This window comes from Syngnathus acus, chromosome 15, assembly GCF_901709675.1.
Source record: "Syngnathus acus chromosome 15, fSynAcu1.2, whole genome shotgun sequence".
NCBI lineage: Eukaryota > Metazoa > Chordata > Actinopteri > Syngnathiformes > Syngnathidae > Syngnathus > Syngnathus acus.
In genome coordinates, this window is record NC_051100.1 from 9,463,183 (window position 1) to 9,486,085 (window position 22,903).

A 22,903-nucleotide genomic window follows, 5' to 3' on the forward strand; every position below is an offset into this window, starting at 1 on the left:
ATCTGCGCACATGAAGATGCATAAAACGTCAAGCCTCCGTTTCCCCTCTTCAACCGCCTGTCACGGACTCAATCCTGCCTTTAGATGTGCTCTCCTTAGGGGATGAATCGGAGAAGATGCGATGCGTCAACCTCCTCTCTTTCTCCCTCTGAAAGTTTCATCCATCCATCCATCCTAATATTTTGTCATCCCGCCTCTTTTTTTTCTCCTGCTGAGATTAGCTTTCGTTTTCTTCTCTTCCCCATGCCGACTTTGCTCACGCCTCTCTGTCTCTTTTTATCTCTACCAACCCCCCCCTGAGCTCCCACGCCTCTCTCACTCGTGCCTTGTCTTGGTAGTGCATGCGGCAGCTCTCGGAGCTGAGGGACACCCGTGATTAGGACAGAAGAGAACTGGCTGTAAGACAGAGGCAAACTCAGAACTGGGTCATCATTGTTTCTCCACGAGACTCTACAGATGAGAAGCTTGAAGACGAGCAGAAAACGATACAGCAGCATCAGACCGAGACATTTCTGGGTCTCTGCCAAAAAGAAATGAAAAAAATACTAACGAGTCAGTGAACATGAAACATGACATAAAATTAAACATATGAGCTGAATAAAACATGCTGCTAACCCTATTTCTCATATCTAAACCCTTCAACGTAATATCTATCCATTATCCTACTCAGAATACGCAGCAGTTATGGAAAAAAGTACTAAAACGCAAGAGAGAAAATTCATTGGTTGTCAAATGGGTATGAATATTTTGACACTGGGTAACGTGTCCCCACCCCACCCCACCACTGTCTGGGCTTCTTGTACTCTGCAGTCATCTCTCTCATAACGTTGTAGCCCTTTAACAGCCACTCTGACAGGGTCTGTCCCACTGGTCAACCATTCAGCACTTATCATGTGCACCATTTCCTCTCATCGGTCCCCTCAGTCTGCTTCTTCCATCTCTTCCTTGCCACAGTGCCTCTAGCCATTTTTCATAAAGCCACTTTGATTGGTGCGGAGTGAATAGGTGTGGATCATACCCAAGCTTTTGCATGTAACCTGTTCCACATTGCAGTCCCAGTGCTGTCGCTTAACAATTCTGGTGAATATAAACAATTAATTTGGTAATCCTTATAAAAAGGAACAATAAGCACATCTCTCCAATTGCAAACATTTTCACCTTTAAGAGAAACTCATCAATTGCTCAGGTCCCAAATTAAGGCCAAGGGTCATCGTTTCCCATGAAGCAGCTTCAAGAGAGATTCAGGGGCTTTTAACTGCCACTGAAAGTAAGCATTCAGAGTCCTTTACTGCCACCTAGCGTGTAATTAGGCATATGATGGCAGAAAACTAATGAGAGAATGAGAGGCTGCAAGTCATGTCTTGAGATGCTTTGAACTCGTTTTAAATTATTATTATAATTATTATTATTGTCATTCTTTTTATTTATATTATTTTTATAAAAGTCATTTGAAAAAAGTCAAGGTAATGTTTGTAACGCATCAAGGAACAAACATCATGCTTTCTAAAATGTTATTCAATAATCTTTCATTATCTCTCTTTACTTGATGGATTTGTAGTATGTATACTTTTGGCGCCTTACCCTAATCCTTACTCATTACCCAAACCACATCCATTTTTATCTACTCTTGTACTTCTTGTATTGGCTATGGCAATTTCTCATCTTGCTTTGATTAAACCTATTAAATAGACACGGACACGGGTCATTATGTTCTCCACTGCGGGAGATTGAATAACACCTTGTGCGGACGTCTCTGTTATTGCCTGTCAGGAAGAAAGTGGAAGTAATTTTGCCAACATATTTATCTCATGCACAGCACACTTTATAGTTCAACCAAATGTCTTTTTCATTAGCCTTTTAACTGAGTATTGTTACTGAGCGTTACAATGCAGCTCTGCTGCTATAAAGCGGTTCTATGCCTGATCAAGTCTCTATAGTGTTTATTCACTTCAGTTGATTAAAACCTTTTTAATCTCACAGTAAACTCATCATTCATTCAGTCATTTTATGCATATTAAGTTATCTTGTAATGCCATGTCATGAGAATATGCAAAGTGATTTATTACATTTGAAAAATTCTAGTATTTATTTTAAAAGACGGTCTTGCCTAATAAACAGCAGTTATCATATTGAAACTATATTGTAAAAACTCAAATATATTTCTAATCCAAATTCCAAGTTTTCCCCTTCAAACTATTTTTTCAGCCTTCTCCACCACACTTTTACACCCTTGTGGAAGGATTCTCTGCAGTTCCCATTTTGATTTCACCCATGTCTTTAAAATTGGTCTGTTTGATAACTATTGATCTTGGAAAATAAGGGAACAAAATCACAGAAGGAGTTTGCACAGCATGACTATATCGGCCAGGATATGCCAGGGTGTTATTGTGAGCAGTCATGCTGTTGGCCAAAATTGTCACTCATGCACTGAACCAAACTATAATGCCAGGATCTCTTGCTGGTTGATCATCTGCCCCACAATGAAATGCATAGTAGTTCATAGTTGTTCATTATGAAGCCCAAAAGACGTTACGGTAGTTAGAAGTGTCCCCCCACACCCTCCCCTTTGGACAGACAGCCTGTGTATACTGCCAGTAGATGGCAGTATATCCTCAGGTTGTTTGGATTTGCGACATATGGGGGAATAATCCAGGAGGGACAGAGGTCAAATATCACAGTACGTCTGACCCGGAGTGGGTGAATGCATAAATATCTCCTGGGACTTCCTTAAGTGCCTAGTGCAGCTACTTAGAGTGAGATTTACCAGAGGAAAGGGCAGAAGCCCCACTTCCACCTCAGCAAAATGAAATCCAAAGCCCCCGGGATTTGACAGTGACCCTCCCAGTCACCCCCGTCCCCCTCCAGGACAAAACCATTACTGAAATGAATTTTTGTTTTTAATATGGTTATATTACAGCCTCATTGGTTTGATGAATAGTGAGAGAATCCATTTACGTTAGACTTTGTCATTTAAAGGAGACATTATTTTAACTGTTTCTAATGTATCCTATATCTGTGAGCCATCAAAATAGCCCATCCTCTATCTACTTATGGTTGCAGTTGAGGTGGACTCTAGCCCAATTGCTGATGGGTATAAAAGGCTACACTGTGGTTCATTCACACTCTCATGTAGATAGACTTTTATTTTTACTGACAGGCTTGGGATGACTAAATCTTTGGAGGAGTAACACTAGTGTCTGCTTCAACCAGCCATTCATTCTAATTTAATACTATGTGTTTAGTGGACAGGAATTCCCTTGCTTCACATCAGACCTGCATGCATTTTGTTGGCTTGTGTTGGATTTGAGCAGGAAACCAAAACTAATGCCTCCTCTTCCACTTCAAACGAATCTGAAGCACCCTGAAATGTCGAGGGGCGGGATGAGAGTTGAGGTGGTGCAAGAAGTGAAGGAAGAGGGGGGGGGGGGGTCTCAGGAGTGAGCAGCTGCGGTTGATAGGGTGAGGAGAGAAATGCAGCCAGAGCGGACTCACCTCCGAGCTTATCGGTGTGCGTTGGATGTTGCTGCTGAGGCTGTTAAGGCGAACCAGATGTAGTTACAGGTTGTGCAGTGCCACTACGTGTTAGGTACAGCCTGGGTCAACCAGAGGTGTCTTGGCAGTGGAATAAGACAAGGCTCAGTGTTCATTTAAATGTGCTTCAGATGTTTTTGACTAATATGTACTGTACAAGGTTTTACAGCTCATCTTGCTGCCTTGCACTTTCCTATTGGGCTGTTTGGCCTGCCAGCGGGGAGTGGATGGTAGCAGAAGTGTTACATCCTGACTGTGTTTTCTGGTTTGTGTTGGTCACCATGGCTTTCGTCTTTTGCCAGCAGCAGTGTTTATAGGATCGTGTCTCATTTTCCCCCAGTGTTAATGCCGTTTCCATAAAGACAGCTATGACACATAGTCTCCTTTGCTGCTCTAGTTTGCTGAACTTCACCCATCTCTGTGAACTGAAAGGCCAGAAAGAGCATTCCTGTTGCATCTCATTTTGACCATAAGCATGATGATCACTGTCACTCTTTTTCTTACATCCTGGCATTGCATATTGTGGTTTTGGATGACTTCTCATTAAACTGAGCTAACACTTCCTGAGGTATGACACGATGGTCTAGCTGTGTCAGTTTACATGTTGTGGCCTAGTCAACTTTATTTTCCCATGTTTGCGCCAAAGTCGCTCCAATTTGCCAGAATCGTATTTCTCCCTCTTTCTCAGTATCTCCCATCTGCATTATATCGAGCTCCATTTCTTTTTATTGCCAAATTATATTCCACTGGTGAGTGACCTGTGACCTTTCTCATCATTTAATGAGAAAAACTGCTTTCTTGTCCTCGGGCTCTTTGGACCCCCAGAAGCCTTGGTTAGTGGCTGGTACTGTTTGCACAGTCAAGCTTGCACGATCTATTGGCTCTTAACGAGGGAGAACAAAACTGAAATGAGGCATTTCTGCAGCCAAGGGTTTATTCCCACAGCCCGATGGTTTGCATTACAACGTACAAAAAAGCCAACTTCCAAAGAAAGATGTGTGTGTTCTTCAAAGAGAATTTAGGATGCACGACATTCAGGAATGCATGTAACTCATTTGTTTTCTGATACTTCCAGGAGTAGAGTCAAGGATTCATTGTTTTACCCTTAGGAATATACTCTGGACATCATGCTCCTCACCAATCTACTAAGCTAAGGATTTGTATTCTTTCATTCTTACTTCACAGCTCTCTTGGGTGTTGTAAATTTTTGAAACAAAAGAGCATATCCAATAGTGAATGCATGTTAGTGTTACTATCGGAGTGAAGCGACTGATAGCAAGAACTCAAAAAAGTGTTTTATTTTAACCCACTATTGTTCAAAACACAAACTTTTATTGAACACAGCAAAGGTTTACTCGATTGTTACACTTAAACGTAATAACTTAAGATCCAACTGTATGTTTTTCTCAGTCTTGCTACACATTTCATTGTAGTCTGTTGCACAAGGCATCTCAGTTTTGTGGTGTGAACACTGAACACTAGGGGCACTGGTGAACAGTGTACATAGATAAGAGAAAAGAATAATAATAAAAAAAAAAAAAAAAGCTCAGAAGAACCACAAGAGTCTGATGGCTATAAACAAGTAGAAATGAATGCCGGGTTGACTTCAAAAGATCATTAACCACAAAATAAAGTGAAGGTAGTGAAAATAAATACTGGTACAAGACATATCACGAGTCATAAAATGAAACTTTGGCAGGACAAATGCTGTGACACTTCATGAAACCCTCGCCATTATGATAGAAAGATGATGATGGAGATAAAATAATATCAAACATGAACCCCCATTGTCATCAGATGGCCATTAGCCTGCGTAGTGATTGGGTTTCCATGGCGATCACATCTCTCTCTGCTTGCAAGGGATTATGGTTAACCATGTGCTGCAGGATAAGAGGGGGCTGATGTGAGGTGAGGGTCGCAGGGGGCTTGCGAAGCACAATAATCTGAGCGCTGGTTAGCTGCAAAAGAAGGTCATTCAGTTCTTCTTCTGTCGAGTTGACGACTGGTGATCCATCCACCTCCACAAGTCTGTGGAGAAGAGTTAGGTACGGTTTGATTTAAGCGCGTTGGTAAATGATTCTCTCCACAAATTCATCCTATAAGTGTTTTGCGTATATGCCGAAGAGAGACGTGACAAGACTTTTGGGAAAGATCTGTGGTGTGCTATCTTGTCGGTTCAGATGTCTAGACATTGAGCAATTAATCCCAATGTAATCATGAGTTTGATGTTAGGCTTCTCACTAACATAAAAATATTCCATTTTGAGAAAAACAATTCATGTCCCGAATGGCACGGTGTGTGTGTGCAAGTTCCTTTACTGTGAATGCAAAACTGAATGCACCAGGTTGCTTGAAGCAAACGTGTGATGTATGTTCTTCTGCCCTCCCTGAGCAAATGTTCTTTAAGTTGTTTATTGACACCCTTGTTGGAATTTACTATTAAAAAGTAACACCACAAGAGGGATTTACCTTGATATATCATAGAATAATTTATGCTGGGACTGTTTTGTAGTGTTCTGATGTTTTCTGCAAGGATACCTGTCATCCACACATAGTTGCGAGTTGTCCACCTCAACCACCACTAAGCCACTCTCTTCTGTGTAGCGGCATGTAAAGCCATAGCAGCCATCCGCTCCGCAATGCTCCTGGAAAACCAGCAGCATGGCGGGAGACTGCGGTGACACCAGCTGGCTCAGGTTACCAATGGTCATATTCTTTCTCTGGGCTTTTTCCTGAATGCAGAAAAGACTGTCACTTTACAGTAAAGACATACTTGCATAAATGCACACTCTTTGGCTACAATATTAGATGCAATAGAATATGCACACAAAAATAACAACTCGTCCACTGTGCTGCAGTTACAAACAACTGCAATATAATAAGAATCATAATAAAACACTACTCAGTCATATTTTGATTTAAAAAAAAAAAAGTTTCCCGTTAGATACCTCCTCAGGATGGTCACTGTTGATCAGCTACATCCTTAGTTTAAACCGGTAGTCATTTTCTATCACTGAACTGAAATTATAAATACATATACTGTCATCTAAGGTTGCAGATTACCAATACATGTAGTGTGGAAAAAAAACTTGCCATAGGTAAATTGCATTATTTACAATTTTTTTGTATTCAACTTCACTTGATATTGCGGAAAGGTAATATAAATAAATCATTGCAGCCTTTTTTTCTTTTGAGTGAACAAAGTATAAGTGTCATTTTAGCCTGACAATGGGGCCCATATGGTCACGCTTACAAAACATAAGCGCATACGTAAAAACACTGCAATACTTTAAATCACATCATCACATGTAAACATCGTTAAAAGATGTGATTTATATCTCGCATATATGTAATTTCCCTGTATACGCAACTCTTATTTTTTGAAGCGGCAGACTATAACAGATACCGCTGTGGTGAGTTCTCCGGAAGATAAGAGTTGAGCGTGCGTCAAAGCGAGCAGACCACCAAGACGTGATGATTAGCGTTTGAGGACATCACGCCACAACTAGCTTGTGGGGATCAGAAATAACTTGTGAGCCTGACCGCTGAATTCCTCGGCTCCCTTATCCAGCTTCTCAGCGTCCTACCCCCGCCCTTTCTCTGTTAGGCGTGTGAATGTTTTACAGCAATTGATGTCGCTTCACCGAGGTCAGGGGTCAAAACAAAAGCTTCGCGAGCCTCAGACAAGCGAGCCAGACAGGATATGGCCACAAAAATGCATCTGAAGCTTCTTTGAAAGTACTCGCTAATGCGCATCATTGTTGCCCTCACTGTTGGACAGACACTCAAAGATGTTTTTTTTTTTCATGTTTATCCGGATGATTCGATCAAACCTAAAACCAGTAAGGGCAGCCACAGGCCACATAGACTTGGCATTAACTAAGAGAGTGAAATATTACTAAAGCAAATAACAAAGGAGAAACTGATGGTTGAATAGACCTTTGAAAAATAACTAAAACTGGGTTAGCTCAATAAACCTTTAAAAACTATACAACTACTTGGGGGGTAAAAAAAACAAGCGCAACAATATGTTTCCTCTGCGATTAAAAATTACTAGGATTTAATTTAATCCAGTGTGACAAATTTCTTAACAGGGCAGACAACAATAAAGACAGTTATGTAATAGAAAATGTCAAGTGAAGAGCTTTAAAATGTCACCATCATAATGTCTTCATTAACTGAAGTATAAAGATTGGTTTGCTAATGTGCTTTATAGGATAAAAATTAATCAAGACTCGTAGACAACTAACGAATAGAGAACAAGTGTTGGCAGAGCAGCACCTAGTTACACTTTTTTAAGTATTGTTGAACTGAATTATTGTACTGTATCAGCAAGCACCCAAAAACTCCACTTGAGATTTGTTAGTATGTATTGTGTGAGTTACATTTCTTTCTTAAGGTCATTGCGATGCAAGTCACTGGTCAATTGACACTTTTATGTTTGTGCAGTCTATTCACGTATTGGTAAAACTGATTCTGGGGTGTAATTTTATTTATTTATTTATTTATTCATTCATTTATTTATTTCACTTTTCTATGTATTACATTTCTGGGCAAACAAATGCGCATCAGTCTTAGCTGCCCAATGAGTTGGCGTGTCAAAAAATGTGTTGAAGATATTGTTTGACTTTTGAGGCACCAGTATATGTTTGCAACTTGAGAAGTTCCACTGTATTATAATTTGACCGTCATTGTGTAAATACAAACCACAGGATATGCACATGCAAGTACACACAGGTTCTCTTCAAACAACAAGTCCATTAGTAAGCAGAGACAAGCAAATGCGTTATTCTTTCAATTTCCCCCTCTTCAAAAGTCCGTCTGAAGTTTTTGTCCAAGCTAAGACTCTTATTTAAAATCATTTCCGCTATTTGTTGTGCTTCCCCTCCGCCCTTCGCACTCTTCCCTCTGTTTCTCTTTCCCTTCCCTCTCGGCTGCTTTATTGACGCTCGCCAGTTGGAAAGAGATCCTTGGAGATTAGACAGCCAATGATGAAATATTTCCTCATTGTCTGCAATGCGGGGCAGCCTACGAGACCAAATACAAGGCGGTCTGCTCCTTATTAGAGCAGTGGCTCCATCAGTTCCCAGGCTGCTCCTCAGTCCTGACCTGTGTGTTAACTCTGATTAGGTCATATGATAAACATTAACGCTGCTGCTTTTCCCACAAGCTCGGCACCTAAAAATGCGTGGCCCTGGGGCAGCAACGTGACACGGGGCACCATTCAAAGCCGAAGCCGCGTGTGTCCTTTCATGGCACCTCGTTAGGCCTTCTCCAGTGGGATAAAAGGCCCACATTAAAAAAAAAAAAGTGGGCTCCTCCGGGGATAGATGGAGATAGTTTTACACATCCTGGCCCATTTCTCTACTGCGCTCGCCTTTTGTCGCGCACATTCCATTGTTGGTATGGTCACAGGCTCTCGGGTGTCAACGCTAAAACAACATTTTTTCAGACTAAATGCATGACCATCCAGAACTCCCTGGATATTGTGCGCCCAGACCCAAAACGGGACACCCTTCCCAGCTTTAACCCACGGCGGAGTGAAGTTAATGTGGTATTGTGTTGTCCCCGAGGAGAACAGACGTCATAGGATCAAAGATGATGGGCAAAAAAGGGTCACTGACCTTGAGACCAGGAAGTCATTTATACCCCGCATGCTGCAGATCTATTGTTACTTAAAGGACAATAAAATACGCCACAATGGTACACTCAAATGGATGTCAACTCATTGAAAAATTATTTATGTTTGTCCTGTTGTTTGATAGTTAGCCCATTCTTGGTACAAGCAGAATGATGTAAGAAGCTATGAGCAGGTAAGCCATTATTAATTCTAGACATTTCTAATGGCTCCATTTAAGGAACTGTGACTAAAATTTCAGGTTCGACTTATGTTGGAAACATTTTTTGTCCATGGAATTAAATATCACAGACTCAAAAAGGCAAGAATGTAAAACTACATTCCAACATTTGTTTTAAAACTGTGCACATAATCACGCTATCTAACTAAAGCTCGATCACGACAATGAATATGAATGCTTTTCTCTCTTGGTGGTGGTAAAAATGTACTGTGAGTTGATTTTGGATATCAATCTCAGTACATTTTTAGCAATCAAAACATCATTATTCCCACACAAAACAATTTTCCCACATACCAACTGACAGTTTCTCAAGCTGTCTACTAAACATGTCTCAATGTCAACATTATGCCAGTCCAGACTACATAGCCAGACTTTATTCAATGTTTAAGTCATGTACCTTAATATAACTTTCCTGCAGAACATTCTGAAGATGTGCCAACTGTCGGTTGAGATGTACCATGGAGATTTCCTCCTTAAACACCTGGCAATTGAGTTTCATTTTCTCCAAAAGACGAACATCCAGCTGTCTGGACAGACAAAACGTAAAGTCCATTTACAGTCAAAAAATGCGCACATACGTACAACACATGGCTAAATTGTGGGCCTATAAAAATAATAAAGCCCTATTTTGAATACCACTGTCAGAGTGCAATTCATTTAATAATATCCTAATTATTGTTTGTGACGTAAACAGTAATGACTAACTTCACTCGTAGAACTCTTTGACGCCGCTCTTGAATTGAATGTACATCAAGTGGTCACTTTAAGAAATACTACCGTAATTTTCGGACTATAAGTCGCACCGGAGTATAAGTCGCACCAGCCATAAAATGCCCAAAAAAGTGAAAAAAACCATATATATGTATATAAGTCGCTCCTGAGTATAAGTCGCCCCCCCACCCAAACTATGAAAAAAAACCGCGACTTATAGTCCGAAAATTACGGTATTTTAAATTGAGATTATTATCATAGAAGATATTTTACTTCTTCCTGTGAGCAGCAGGATTGTTGATGTGATCTTGGAGGGTCTGAAGACTTTGCTTCTTGTCGCCCAGTCTTCTTTGGAGCAGCTCCAGTTTCTGCTCCAGCTCAGCTGAGCCAAGCGTTTCTAAATTCCCATCTCCGTCTGAGTTCTTCAGCTCCGAGCAAAATGCTACCAGGCCGAGGTGGAGCTCCTGCACCTTTAGGCCAAGAGAGTTCGAAGAGTTTGCGCAGTATATTTTAAGGACTACAGATGCAATTTAGAAAACAGTCCTAACCTGGAGGATGACATTTTGTAGTGACTCCACCTGCAAGTTCAGCTCCTTGATTCTCTCCTCCTTTTGTATTCCAGGAGAGTTGTTGGCTTCCGGGCTGTTGTGAGTGGCACTCTCCTACAGTGCAAAAGCATTCATGATTTTTTTTTTCCTCATCATACAATTGACGTTAATTAAAAACAACAACAACCAAGTAACAAACATACCCTTTTACCCAAATGCAACTCCAGCTGCCTGTCAGACAGGGATGTCAGCAGACTCCCAATCTGCTGATCCTGGGAGAGCTCAGCCGTGGAATCTGGAAATAAAAGCAGATGTGCACATGATGTCTTCATGCTGTCGTGATGAAACTCCAATGTGTTCTGAGCTCTTTTTTCTACCTCTCTGCTTTCTCAGTGAGAAATGGCTTCTGTCATCTGTCATTCCCAGCATTCGGAGACAGGAGTCCATAATTTTGCCCACTGTTGTTTCTTTGGGCGTTCTGAGGTGAACTATTCGTTCTGATGCTTCAACACAAGTTTATTTTAGCACAATACATTTGTCTTTGGCAGAGAGATGGGTGAAGTTACACCCTGAATTGGTCATCAGCCAATTGCAGGGCAAGTATACACCAAACCACACATTTACATTAACATCTATGGATGATTTCAATACACATATTTTCCGAACGTGTAAGAAAGCCAGTCTACTCTGAAAACTCCCACATAAGCACAGGACACTCCCACACAAGAAGCCCAGAGACCAGAGTTGAACCCTAAACCTCAACGTGGGGTGTGAACGTGCTAACCACTAAACTACCCCCATAATTGCTACATAGTTTAACTAAATAGTATTGTCCTCCCAAATCACACAAACCCAATGAATACAATGCCATTTTAGTGTCTTCTCTCACCAAATTACAATTCTGTATGTCTGTTACAAAAGTATTTAATGTACACTGTCAGAAGTAAACTGTACATTAAAAGTCAATGTAATTTTTTTTTCTTGCAATATCTGTTCTGCTGAGAGATTTTTTTTTTTCTTTCTCATTAAAATTTGCAGGCGCTCCCTTCACATTTTCATACCGGATGTCTTGCCTGAACACCTCCAATCCCGTTCATTACTCACCATTAATAGTGACCTCGATCAACTGCGTTCCTGAATTCCTCTGCGCTGTGTAGTTTTGGTTGCTCTGTCTGGGATTGTGTGAAAAAAACAACATGGAAATAGGTTGACAATGCAAATATGAATTGGGGTTAATGAGGGCAGACTCTACCTGATCTTAAGGGATGGTCGGTTCATGCTTAAACAGTTCACGTGTGGTGTGGACTTGGATTTGATCATCGGCATGAAGGTTTCTACACGATTGCTCAAAGATCCTACCAGGAAGTAAAACTTAAATACAGTTCAAAACTGTTGAAACTTTAATCGAGGTGCATTGGAAGCATACCAAAAGTACTGGGTGCGTGCAATTCATTATAAATGGCAGAAAGAAGCTGCTCCTTGTCTTGTAGTGTGTTGATGTGAAGGGTCCCCAGCATGTCGACATCTATTGATGCTATGTCTGCTCCACATAAATTTGCCTCTGCAAGAAATACAATAGGCTTCTGATTAAATCCCTGGATCCAACGTATTTTTAAATACACTTCTATATAATGAATTGTCATCATAATCCGTGTTTTTTATGAGCAAAATAACACTTTGTTAGTATATTGTGATAATATAGCTCAGTCTAATGTAAAAACTTAAGCGGTTTGTGCATTGTGATTAATTCATTCAACTAAATGGCTCCTTCCTTGGCCCCCTGTGAGCAATACCATCCATCCATCCATTCATTTTCTGAACCACTACATGTTAGACGGTCACAACTAAGCGTAGAAACCTGCAGTCACAGTTACTTTTTTGCAACGGTTAAAGAAAATATGCCTGAGTGTTTTTATCTCTACATGTGCTGCTGCATCAGTTGTGTTGTTTGTTGCTTAAAGGCTTATGTAAAACTGTGACACCAATATGATATGTAAGCCCATCTATGGTGTTTTGCAATGTTTTGTTAGCATAAAGTTAAGAAGGGTAGTAATGATGCTTTTCAATTATCCTGTATTTTCTTTTTTAATCACTACATTGCATTTTAATCATTTAATTCAGCGCTTACTTCACGTTTAAGATGCAGAAAATGTATCTTGATTGGTGATTTTAATTTTAACCAAGGACAATAGCGACAAACTTAACTTTATAAACTGTGATCTCACAGTTTAAATTGGAAGGGAAATGAACGTGAACAAATCTAATGGATTATCAAGAAGATCTTGGCGATCACATTCTGGTCTTGAATCTATCACACCAGAGCTTTTCGTTGGGAAAAAAAAACTCTTGTCATATTTTGATTACATGCTAATCTGAACACTTGAAATATTTTATACATGTTTGGTGTCATTTAGAATAGTTAAATTAAACACATCATAAGTTGTAGAGTTCAACATTAAAACGTCTGGCTGTGTTTTGCAACCACAGGGCAGGGAGGGGCGGCAGACCGCCAAGGCATGCATCTTACCTTGGATGAAAGGGAGACATTTTTGCAATCCAATGCTAGTGAACCACTGGCACGTCTCATTTGTGTTTCGCTCCCTCAGAGCTTTGGCCTCCTGCCTGTTCATAGTCTGGAGGGCGAAGAGGAGAGCGTTCATACCTGCGACTCATGACTAATGTGCTTTCCAACCCTGTCCAACACAATTAGAATGACTGCATATTTGTCATTCCACTAAATGGCCTTTTACTTTGTGATTTCATGAGCTTAACTGTAGTAGTCTGATGAATACAAATAAATGTATCAGCATTACGCTCCAAAAGTATCAGGAACTTTTGCTCTTAACTGAAAATACTTTGGTTTCACAACAAAAGATGATTGATGAAACTAGAGATCAACAGTTCAGGCTTTATTTCCAGGTATGTGCATCTGGATCTGATGCAAGACTTAGAAGATAACATTTTTTTTTTTTTTAATTTATCATAAGTATTGGGCCTGACACTTAGAAGAGAAGAAAATGAATCTGTTCATAGGTTGCTTGAGATGTTTCCACTCTTATCAGTGGATTTTGCAGAGGATAAAGAATATACAACTCTGAATACTGTTCGAGTGAACGTTGAAATTTGTTGCTCCATTGTTTGTGAAATATCAATAGCAAAAGTCGTATATGTAAAGTCAGAATTCTGACTTTAAAGTGAGAATTCTCACTTTCTGACTTTAAAGTCAGAATTCTGACTTTAAACACTTTAAAATTTTTAAAAAAGGGGGTGACAGGATTCAGACTTTATTTCTCAGAATTCTGACTTTAAAATCAGAATTCCCACTTTAAAGTGAGAATTCTGACTTTCTGAATTCAGAAAAAAAAGGGGGTGACAAGATTCTTACTTTAAATTCAGAATTCTGAGAAAAAGTTAGAATCCTGTCACACCCTCATTTTTTTTCTTCACTGGCCCTAATCGTCTTCCGAATCATTGTATTTGATCCATTGCAAGCAAACATTCTTTTGCAATGCCTTTTCCAGGCTCTAACCGCAGCCCCTGAAAATTGTTTTAACTAATCGGATATATGCCTTTCTTTTCTCTGTCAAAGTTCTTTTCTGTTTTGGCCCAGTGTTTTGGGTTAAAGTCTTGCTGCATGATGGATCTACCTCCCTCACTTGTTTGACAGACAAAATGTTTGTTTTGCTGCTGGCATCATGTGTTAAATCTGAAGATTTATGGTCCAGTTTTAGAAGAAGCAATGCCAGCCCAAGCCATTAAATTAGTTCCACCAAGTTTCACACATTCGTTTGTTGTTGATGTTTTGGCTCATGAGCAGATTCTTTCTTGAGGAATGTGTGAGCTTCCCATCACTGGTAAATGTTCGTCTTTGTTTCATCAATCCATACAACCTTTCTTACTATTTTTTAATTATTATTTTAATGCTTGTCTCTTTAGTTTTCTTGGAGTGATGGGGATCCAACTTGTCTTCCAATTGTATCTTCTGGTTTAGATTTTGTTCATGCCATCTTCTGCTGTCAATGGTGACAGCAACACTCCTGCCCTTTGGAGGTTGTTACTGATGTCACTTATTGTTTTGCAGCTTTATTTACGGCTCTCACATTGTTTTGTGTCATAAACAACTCTTATTTTCCAGTGTATACTAGTTTGACATCTGTTATTTAGTAGACTAGTGGTTCTTTTAGGGACATTCTAGATGTTTGTGAAATGACTCAGATTAATTTTTCATCTCAGATCTTCTCCACAATTGTTAATATTTTCACCAATAAACAGCATTGTGGTTTGTTGTTTACACCTTTCACTAGGATGAATTTAGTTTTCACAGACAAAACTTGAGTCTGAAACAGAGCGTGCTATTTATTGTTTAAATAATCATTGTAATAGAACACGCATCATCTGTCAGTCTGTCTGGCCGCCCATCTGTCCGTCCGTCCGTCCGTCCGTCCATCCATCCATCCATCCATCCATCCATCCATCCATCCATCCATCCATCCATCCATCCATCCATCCATCCATCCATCCATCCATCCATCCATCCATCCATCCATCCATCCAGATTTCAGAGCCATTGCTTTGATAGCTCTTGAGAGCTTGGAAATATAAACAGAGCATTATCTGTAATTGCACTTGATCTGGGTCTGTGCTGATGCCACCCCGAAGGCTCTGCTTTGATGGTACACAATACCTTCTCGTGGAGGTTTCCATTTTGGTCCTTACATTTGGGAACACAAGATGCTGAAGAAACAAATGGTTTCATCATTAACTATGGTGCTATATGACTTCATTTGTTCTGAATAAAACCATGACCAAGACCCACCAACGGTTGTACGGCGTTGCCGTGGTGACCTCTCCCCTTGCTGTTGCTGGTCCGAGGTCTGTGTTGATGTGTATAAAGTGGCACTCCCAGTTTGTGTGTCCCCTTCACTGCAGGATCGAATGATTGGCCTCTATGACATTAATAGAACAGACCAAAAATATAGTATGGTCAATTAACCACAACGAGTGGTACAGATTAGTCAACTTGTTGACAACTTTACTATCCCACAATGACATTTAGGATGTCACATTGACTAGTCACTAGCATGTGCTTTTGGCAAGAGGAGGAGACAGAGCCACTTGCAGCAAATGAGTGAGTGCAATAAAATTAGTATGTAACCCTAATTGATTTTAATTGTATTATGTTTCTTATAATGCACCAATTATAGTACTGTACCAAAATTTCAGATGTCATTTGCGACTAGTCAACATCCACTCAACTTGCATCATATTAGTGTTAGATTTAAAAAAAAAAAATCTGAGGTCATGCAACTCTTATTTATGGCCAGTAATATATTTAACATCAGGGCAGCAATGCACAATAAGAACCTCAGTCAGATAATGAAAACGTTTCAGAGGAATGTGTACAGACTCTGTGGATACCTTTAAATACATTAGTGGCACATGTATGGCTCAGTACAGACAACATGTGACATTATGGAGATGCACCGCTTGGCCTTCCTACCCTCTGGTGAGTAAATGCATCCATTGTGGGAGCCCTGAGAGGAGGCAGGCCAGTAGCAGTCTTCAGCATGTCTGAGCAGTTCTCATCACTGTTGCTCAAGTCATCTATGTACAAGTACAACATTGTCACTAATAAATACATACTGGTTAATGCAATATCAGTTAATAACTGCATGGGAAAACAGCTTGTACGTCATTCTTTGGGATTTGTGTCTTTTTTCATTCTTTTTATAGGCCACTGTGGATGTTTGTAGAAAATTCATTGCCACTGATAGACAGGGAGTGACGGGATTGCTTGGCCGCAAGTCAGACAATAACATCTCGTTGATGACGTATGTTTTTGACATCTCAAATTCCTTCCCAGAGAAATTAATGTTTGTTCATTTTCCAAATATCACATGGTAAGTTCCATATTTGTCTGCTATCTAAACAACTATGAGTATGACATTAAACCCAAACAAAATATCTAATGTCCTATGAGGGTATACAGTTTGGAGCTTGAACTCCATTTTTCAGGCAAATAAATCTTTGGAGGGCTTTTGTGGCTTTCTGAAAAACAAATTGAAAAAGATGAACAATTTTCATTCATAGTGTCACAATACATATACATAAAGCATTGGATAGGTTTGGGATACTTCTTTCAAATTGAACTTTTGCAAGCATACCTTTGTGGAAATTGTTGAAGCAGAGCAAATCATTATAATAAAAAACAAATGCAAAAAATTCAGATAGATATGATTTTTTTCCTGGCTAAATAAAGTCCAACATTTACAACTCCGTGAACAATAGCCTTTGGAATTGTTGATGTGACAAATAATCCAGCCAAATTTATGGAACACATGTTTTCCATTTCAGATTTTGAAAGGTTAGTTTGACGTACTAGGTAGGAATGCAGATGCGGTTAGCATCAGATAAGACAGTTAATGGCTTTATGTGTGTCAGCGAAGGAATCTGCTCTGGGTGCAGGAGAGACGGGCGGAAGCGGGCTTAGCTGGCACTCTCTTAATCACCTGGCTGGCTTGTCAGTCCATAAGGAGGGTCAAAATGTCAATTCTACAGCTACGAGAACAATATGCCTTCTCATCTGTTTTGGGTCATCTCAGAGCAGACGGAATGAAAATTCTGCGAAATTCCCTTTTCCGTCTTGCACTATGACTTTGTTGCACGACGGATTGCCGAATGATCTCAAGCTGGAGAAAGAGCTAATGGAGGGTACCTACACACCCACAGCCCTACCACAGTCGTGCACAGACTTCACACAGTCTCTATCTTGTCCGAGTCCAACGAAAACAAGAGGACAGAACATTTTGGGCAGGCTCAGTGACAGAGCTCGTTGTTGCCTTATAGGGTGAAATAAGTGGCAAAGGAGAGATGGACGATGTTCCCAGCCTGAGCAGGCTCTGTCAGGACATGTCAAAGCTTGAGTGAACTCTCACTCCTGAAACTGCTTAACATTGTGTCTTAGCTTGCCAATACACACGGGCTCATTGAGCAATCATCTGTGTGATATGTCAGCCAAACAAAGACACTCAGTACTTTTGCTGAAGGAGTTGATGGACCAGCATCAAATTGTACAAGATAACTCCCTCATATACGTATGTACCTGAAGTGTGTGAAATAAATCCTTCAATGAGAAAATACTGTTGGAAATATATTCTTTGTTGAAATATTGATAGTTAAAAAGGAAATGCAAAAGTTTCATGCAAATAATTGAAACGTATGTAATCCTGCCAAACAAGCACATGGTGATGGCAATGTATACTTTCCTGCAGAACATTGAAAGGAAGATCTTCAAATGTGCACAGTCCTAATTCAGGTTTTGAATTGAGAATTTGGAAACCTGTCTCAGTCTTTTTTTATTGTTTGTGGAAATGCATGAATTATTGATTGTTGGAAACTGTCACACTGTTTGATCTCTTATACCTTATTTTTTTTATACCATAATTAAAAAATATATAAATGTTTTTAGATATTTATAAGGTCGTGTGAATGATGTGTGATTGATGTTTGATATTTCTCAGCAGTTGGTGCAGCGGTGTAATTATTTAGATCCTGATTCCGGAGGATCACAATTAGTGGATATAGTATGTGATGCTTCTCTTTCAGTCTTATTGCCCTCGGCTGATTTGAGAGAAAGGAAAGCGCTTATTGAGTGACAACTAAGGGAGGAGAGCATGCTGAGTCACAGGAACTCAAAACCTGGGAACCATTGGTCGAGCCAAGCGCTAGGACTATGTGCACAATAGCTAAAATGGGATTCAAACAAAGGGGAACTTCTGCAACTCCCAGAGGAGGTGTTGGAGGCACTGTAGCGATGTCTCATAATGACTGCAATTTCATCTGAATGGGGAACATAGCTCAACAGCTGGATGATGTCGACCATCATCTGGTGCCGTTTACCTCGCCTCTCTTGTTCCAAATGGAAACAGACCTTTTAAATTTGAATACAAATACTTACTTAGTACATGTGTTTGAAGAAAAACTCACCCAAGTTGAGCTCAGTGAAAGGCAAAAGTTGTATTCCGGTGTTGAAGTTGCCTGAAACAAAAAAAAAAGATGACCGACATTTTAGCTTGTTTCAAATGAAACAAGGCTGCTACTATTAGTAATATTATCATTGGTTGTGTTCTTTGGAGACAATCTTCAAGTCAAGTCTCTAATGGTTGTAACCTCAGCCTTCCGCCATCTGCTGCATGACATCTGCTCTGCTTGTAACCCGGTAGACCGAACAAAAAAGCAAAGTCTGCTGCTCTTATCATATTTCTCATTTCTTTTAGCAAGCATTTGTGCAGATTTCTTATTTGCTCCAAATGTTTGAATACAGACTTCCTGTCTGACTGAACAACCCCAATTTTACTATAGATACACATCCTGGCAGTAAAGTTCATTTATGCATTATTCACTCAGAAATTCCCCTGAATAATCATGTTAACAAAATACTACCGTCAAATAGATCCTTCATTTATCTTACCGCAGTGCAAGATTATACAGGAGTAGTGTAATCTTGCATAGCAACAACCCTAACCTCGGCGCTGAAGGTGTAATTAGCTATATTACATTACGATGTGCAGTTCTGCATGACTGAAAAGAATGACAGCGCTGAACATAAATCAAGGCGTGTCAAATCCAACTGGCTAGCTACATTTTTAAAACTGCTTGTTCAAAGAACCATGACAATCTTAATGTGCAGGTGGAGCAATGAATCACCTTCTCAGATGTGTAAAATGCAATGGCAGGTTATTGAAGAATCTTCTACTATAGCTTTAACTTGAATGATATTTGCTCTACTCTTAAAAATCAGTGGAATTGTTTATAGTTAAACTCACGTTTCAGGGGAAGCACAGGGAGGGGATCCACCTGATAAACACGAGACAACCTGATTGTTTTTTGTTCATCCCCATCGTCGTCTTTTATCGTCTCCCTCTGTTGTGCCAACTGATGGTGTTTGTCCTCAGAATCAGCAACAATCATCTCACTTTCAGTCATTGTCAATCCCAACGTTGTCTCTTCTGTTTTGACATTCTCCTCATAGTCTCCAGCAGCAAAGCAACCATCGCTCTCTGGGGTGTATGTCACACTCTCTTCTGAATTCATATCGAAGAACTGATCATCATCAATAACATCAGATGGAGTGGGAGGAATTAAATTGATCTCACAGTGCACCGAGAGGCTTCCAGAAGCGAGGGTGCTGTCGTTGCCACTTCCAAAGCGAAAGTGCTCCTCTTCTTCCTCTTCATCTTCATTTTCTTCCCAGCTGTTAGGAATGCTAGCCTGTCTTGCTTGAGGCTGAAGGGGCAGCGAAGACAGATGCTGCAGTCGTTTCTTCTTTAGAGCCCTCGGGCATGCTGATACGGAGCTAGATGAGCGACCCACGTTGTTTTTGGGGGTCCCAGGCTCTTCGTCAAACAGATCAAAACTGCTATTAACTATCCCCAGGTCCTCCACTGTAATGTGGATAGTCTCCTTATCACATGATCCCCTTTGATCCACAGGTAGAGGGTCTCCATTTGTCTCGTCCTGTTCTTGCAACTGATCCCCCTCTTCACCTCGCAAGCATGAACAACAGAAAAAACTACGAGAAAGATGGCGAGTTCTCTTAGGGAACCAACGAGTCTGCCGTTTCTTTGAATTCGTAACCGGGCTTTCCATGACATTGGCTAACGAATGCTACACTGGTTGCTTGACAGTTTAACAGACCACTGAGAAAACTCACTGCCCTGTATATCAGGATAAAATTCTGTTTGTGAAGATGATGCATCTGCAACACAAACACTCATTTGCAATATGGGTTGCCAAGGGAAGGACAGAAACATTTCATACACTGCTGGCCAGGTGAGCACTTGAAATGAATGGAGGGTCTAATCAATGTCCTTTGATATGTTAAGCATCATCACCATGAGGACAGTATCTATTTCAAAGAACTGTGCAATGCAAAAAGAAAAAAGGATCATCTTTAAAATGTACAAACTAAATAGATTTTTACAAACTCATAGCTGCTGTTGAATCACTGCAAGTTTGGAACCTCTGCAAATCCATTTGGATTTCGGGTCGGTTCCTTTTGAACAAAATGTTATCTTGTGTGGATTTGTGATATTTATGATAGCAAGGAAGCGCTCAGTTTCCTTGTGGGTTATCATTGGCAGCTGAGCAGTGTGTTTGGAAACAGGTGAGAACATGGACCAGCGGATGCTTGGCCGTGTAACCGCTATGACTCCAGATTCTACACGCCCTGTTGTCTGCTATGTGATAAGCCATCCAGCAACAGCACAAATCCATTTTACCACATCACCCTCATTGGAGGCTTCTGTGAAAAGATAATATCTATGTTTTGCTCTTTTTTTTTTCTCACGCCCATAAGGGAACAGTCAAAGGATTGGAATACAGCATAGGACTCCATTTACTTGTATGCATTCAAACATACTGGTCCAAAAGTAACTGTAAAAAGAACCCTGTCTTATTCAGATTTGTACACTCCAAAATGTTATCCCAAACATCCATCCATTCAAGCATTTTAAATCATTTAAGAGTTTGTATACTAAATATGTAATCCTGGCCCTACTTTGGAAAACTGTTTGATTACATTAACTGTTTAAATCAGGGGTGTCAAACTCTTTTTTTTCACAGGCCGCATTGTAGTCATAGCTTCTTTCGGAGGGCCATTATGACTGTCAACCCAAATAAATGTATGAGCACCTCATATTATATTCAGTAAAAGCTACAAAACAAACTGACAAATAAATCGTTTTCAAATCAGACGAGTAAAAACTGGTTATTAAAAGTGAAGACAATTTGCAATTCTAGTAATGACACACGAATTTGATGCACAATCTGTCTTCGCGGGCCACATAAAATGATGTGGCGGGCCGTATCAGGCCCCCGGGCCTTAAGTTTGACACCTGTGGTTTAATTACACTTCCTTTAAGTAGCGCCTTGCACTGTGACTGACTGGCAACCAGTCCAGAAAGTAGTCCACCTTTTGGCCGAAGCTATTTGGAAACCGCATATTGCAGGGGTGTTGAAATCCAGTCTATGAGGGTCATTATCCTGCATGTTTTGGATGGTTTGCTCCTCCAACACCAATAATCTAGATCATTATGAGGCTTTCTTATGAGCTGATTATTTAAAACAGGTGTGTTGGAGGAGGGAAACATCTAAATATGCAGGATAGTGGCCTTGAGGACTGGATTTGGACACCCCTTGAATAAGCGGTCTTTTCCAAAAGCAAAAATCTTCCCTGTGGTAATTATTAACGCACTGGCCAAAAATATGCCTCTGAAAATTTAGAACGACTGTTTTCAGTATTGGTTGAAAATAACATAAATCACAAATCTTTATAAATATTATGCATACCAAAATACAATAACATATCTATTGACTCATTTTCTAACATATGAGATGCGTAAGTTTATTTGAATTGCAGCACATGTCTGTACTTTTAGGCAGATACCAGCATTATTCCAGAGACTGGGTGGCTTTCCTCCCATAACATCTCTGAGGCTGATGGGAAACTATGTGGGTTCAGTTTACCTCACATTAGAATATACCACAACAAAGCAAAGAAGCGTAAGATCTTCACAGCACTCAAAAAACAACTGGCGCTGTGAGTAATGTTGCAACCAGGAAACAGATGAAAGCTATTTTACAAAATATGAGGCAGTAAGAAATAAATTGTACCGTCTATGAAGGAATCTTAATTGAAGCTTCCCTTGAGATATTCCCAATAAATACCACATGCTCAACAAATGGGGGCAGTAGAGAGCAGCCTTACTGCACTGACAGGACATGAACATAAAGCAGAGCTCACCACTTCTTAGAACCAACTCCTCTGGTATTCACAAGTCTGGATAAAGTTAAACCACACAAGTGCTTTTCATCCACAGTCCTTTAAAACCAGCTTTCATGATATCTTGATCCACTATTGAAAATATATCACGTTTTGTCATAATCTGTTTACCGTTATTTTAATATATCCAAGCGATAAGGAACCTAAAGAGATGTATGTAAGATGGATGTCCCCAACTTCATTTTATTGCTATTGTTTGAAATCAGCTGACAATCAGCCACCAACCTGACACATTTATGAAAACTGAGATCCTTATTACAAAAGGTGCGAGACAGACACAGCAGACAAAGATGAATGCAACACAGCTGCTATTGCCTGGGGCCACTTCTCGGAGACATGAGTAAGACAGACGCAAAAAGCCATTAATGTCTACTCCCACAGTGACGATGTAAATTTCAAACAATTCCAATCATT

The 22,903-nt window shown here is 40.1% G+C and overlaps 1 protein-coding gene across 1 annotated transcript; it reads right to left on the reverse strand.

The window, feature by feature from the left end:
- Positions 1–4,841: 4,841 nt before the first annotated feature.
- LOC119135032 lies at positions 4,842–20,976 on the reverse strand. Its single transcript, XM_037272341.1, has 16 exons — positions 19,473–20,976; positions 18,634–18,684; positions 16,148–16,251; positions 15,464–15,593; positions 15,332–15,381; positions 13,175–13,280; positions 12,074–12,208; positions 11,900–12,002; positions 11,752–11,819; positions 11,025–11,150; positions 10,851–10,942; positions 10,648–10,761; positions 10,373–10,569; positions 9,786–9,915; positions 6,069–6,262; positions 4,842–5,559 (listed from the first exon to the last, which is right to left on the reverse strand). The coding sequence occupies exons 1-16, from the start codon at positions 20,293–20,295 to the stop codon at positions 5,325–5,327; spliced, it is 2,658 nt and encodes an 885-aa protein (XP_037128236.1). The 5' UTR covers positions 20,296–20,976; the 3' UTR covers positions 4,842–5,324.
- Positions 20,977–22,903: the final 1,927 nt, after the last annotated feature.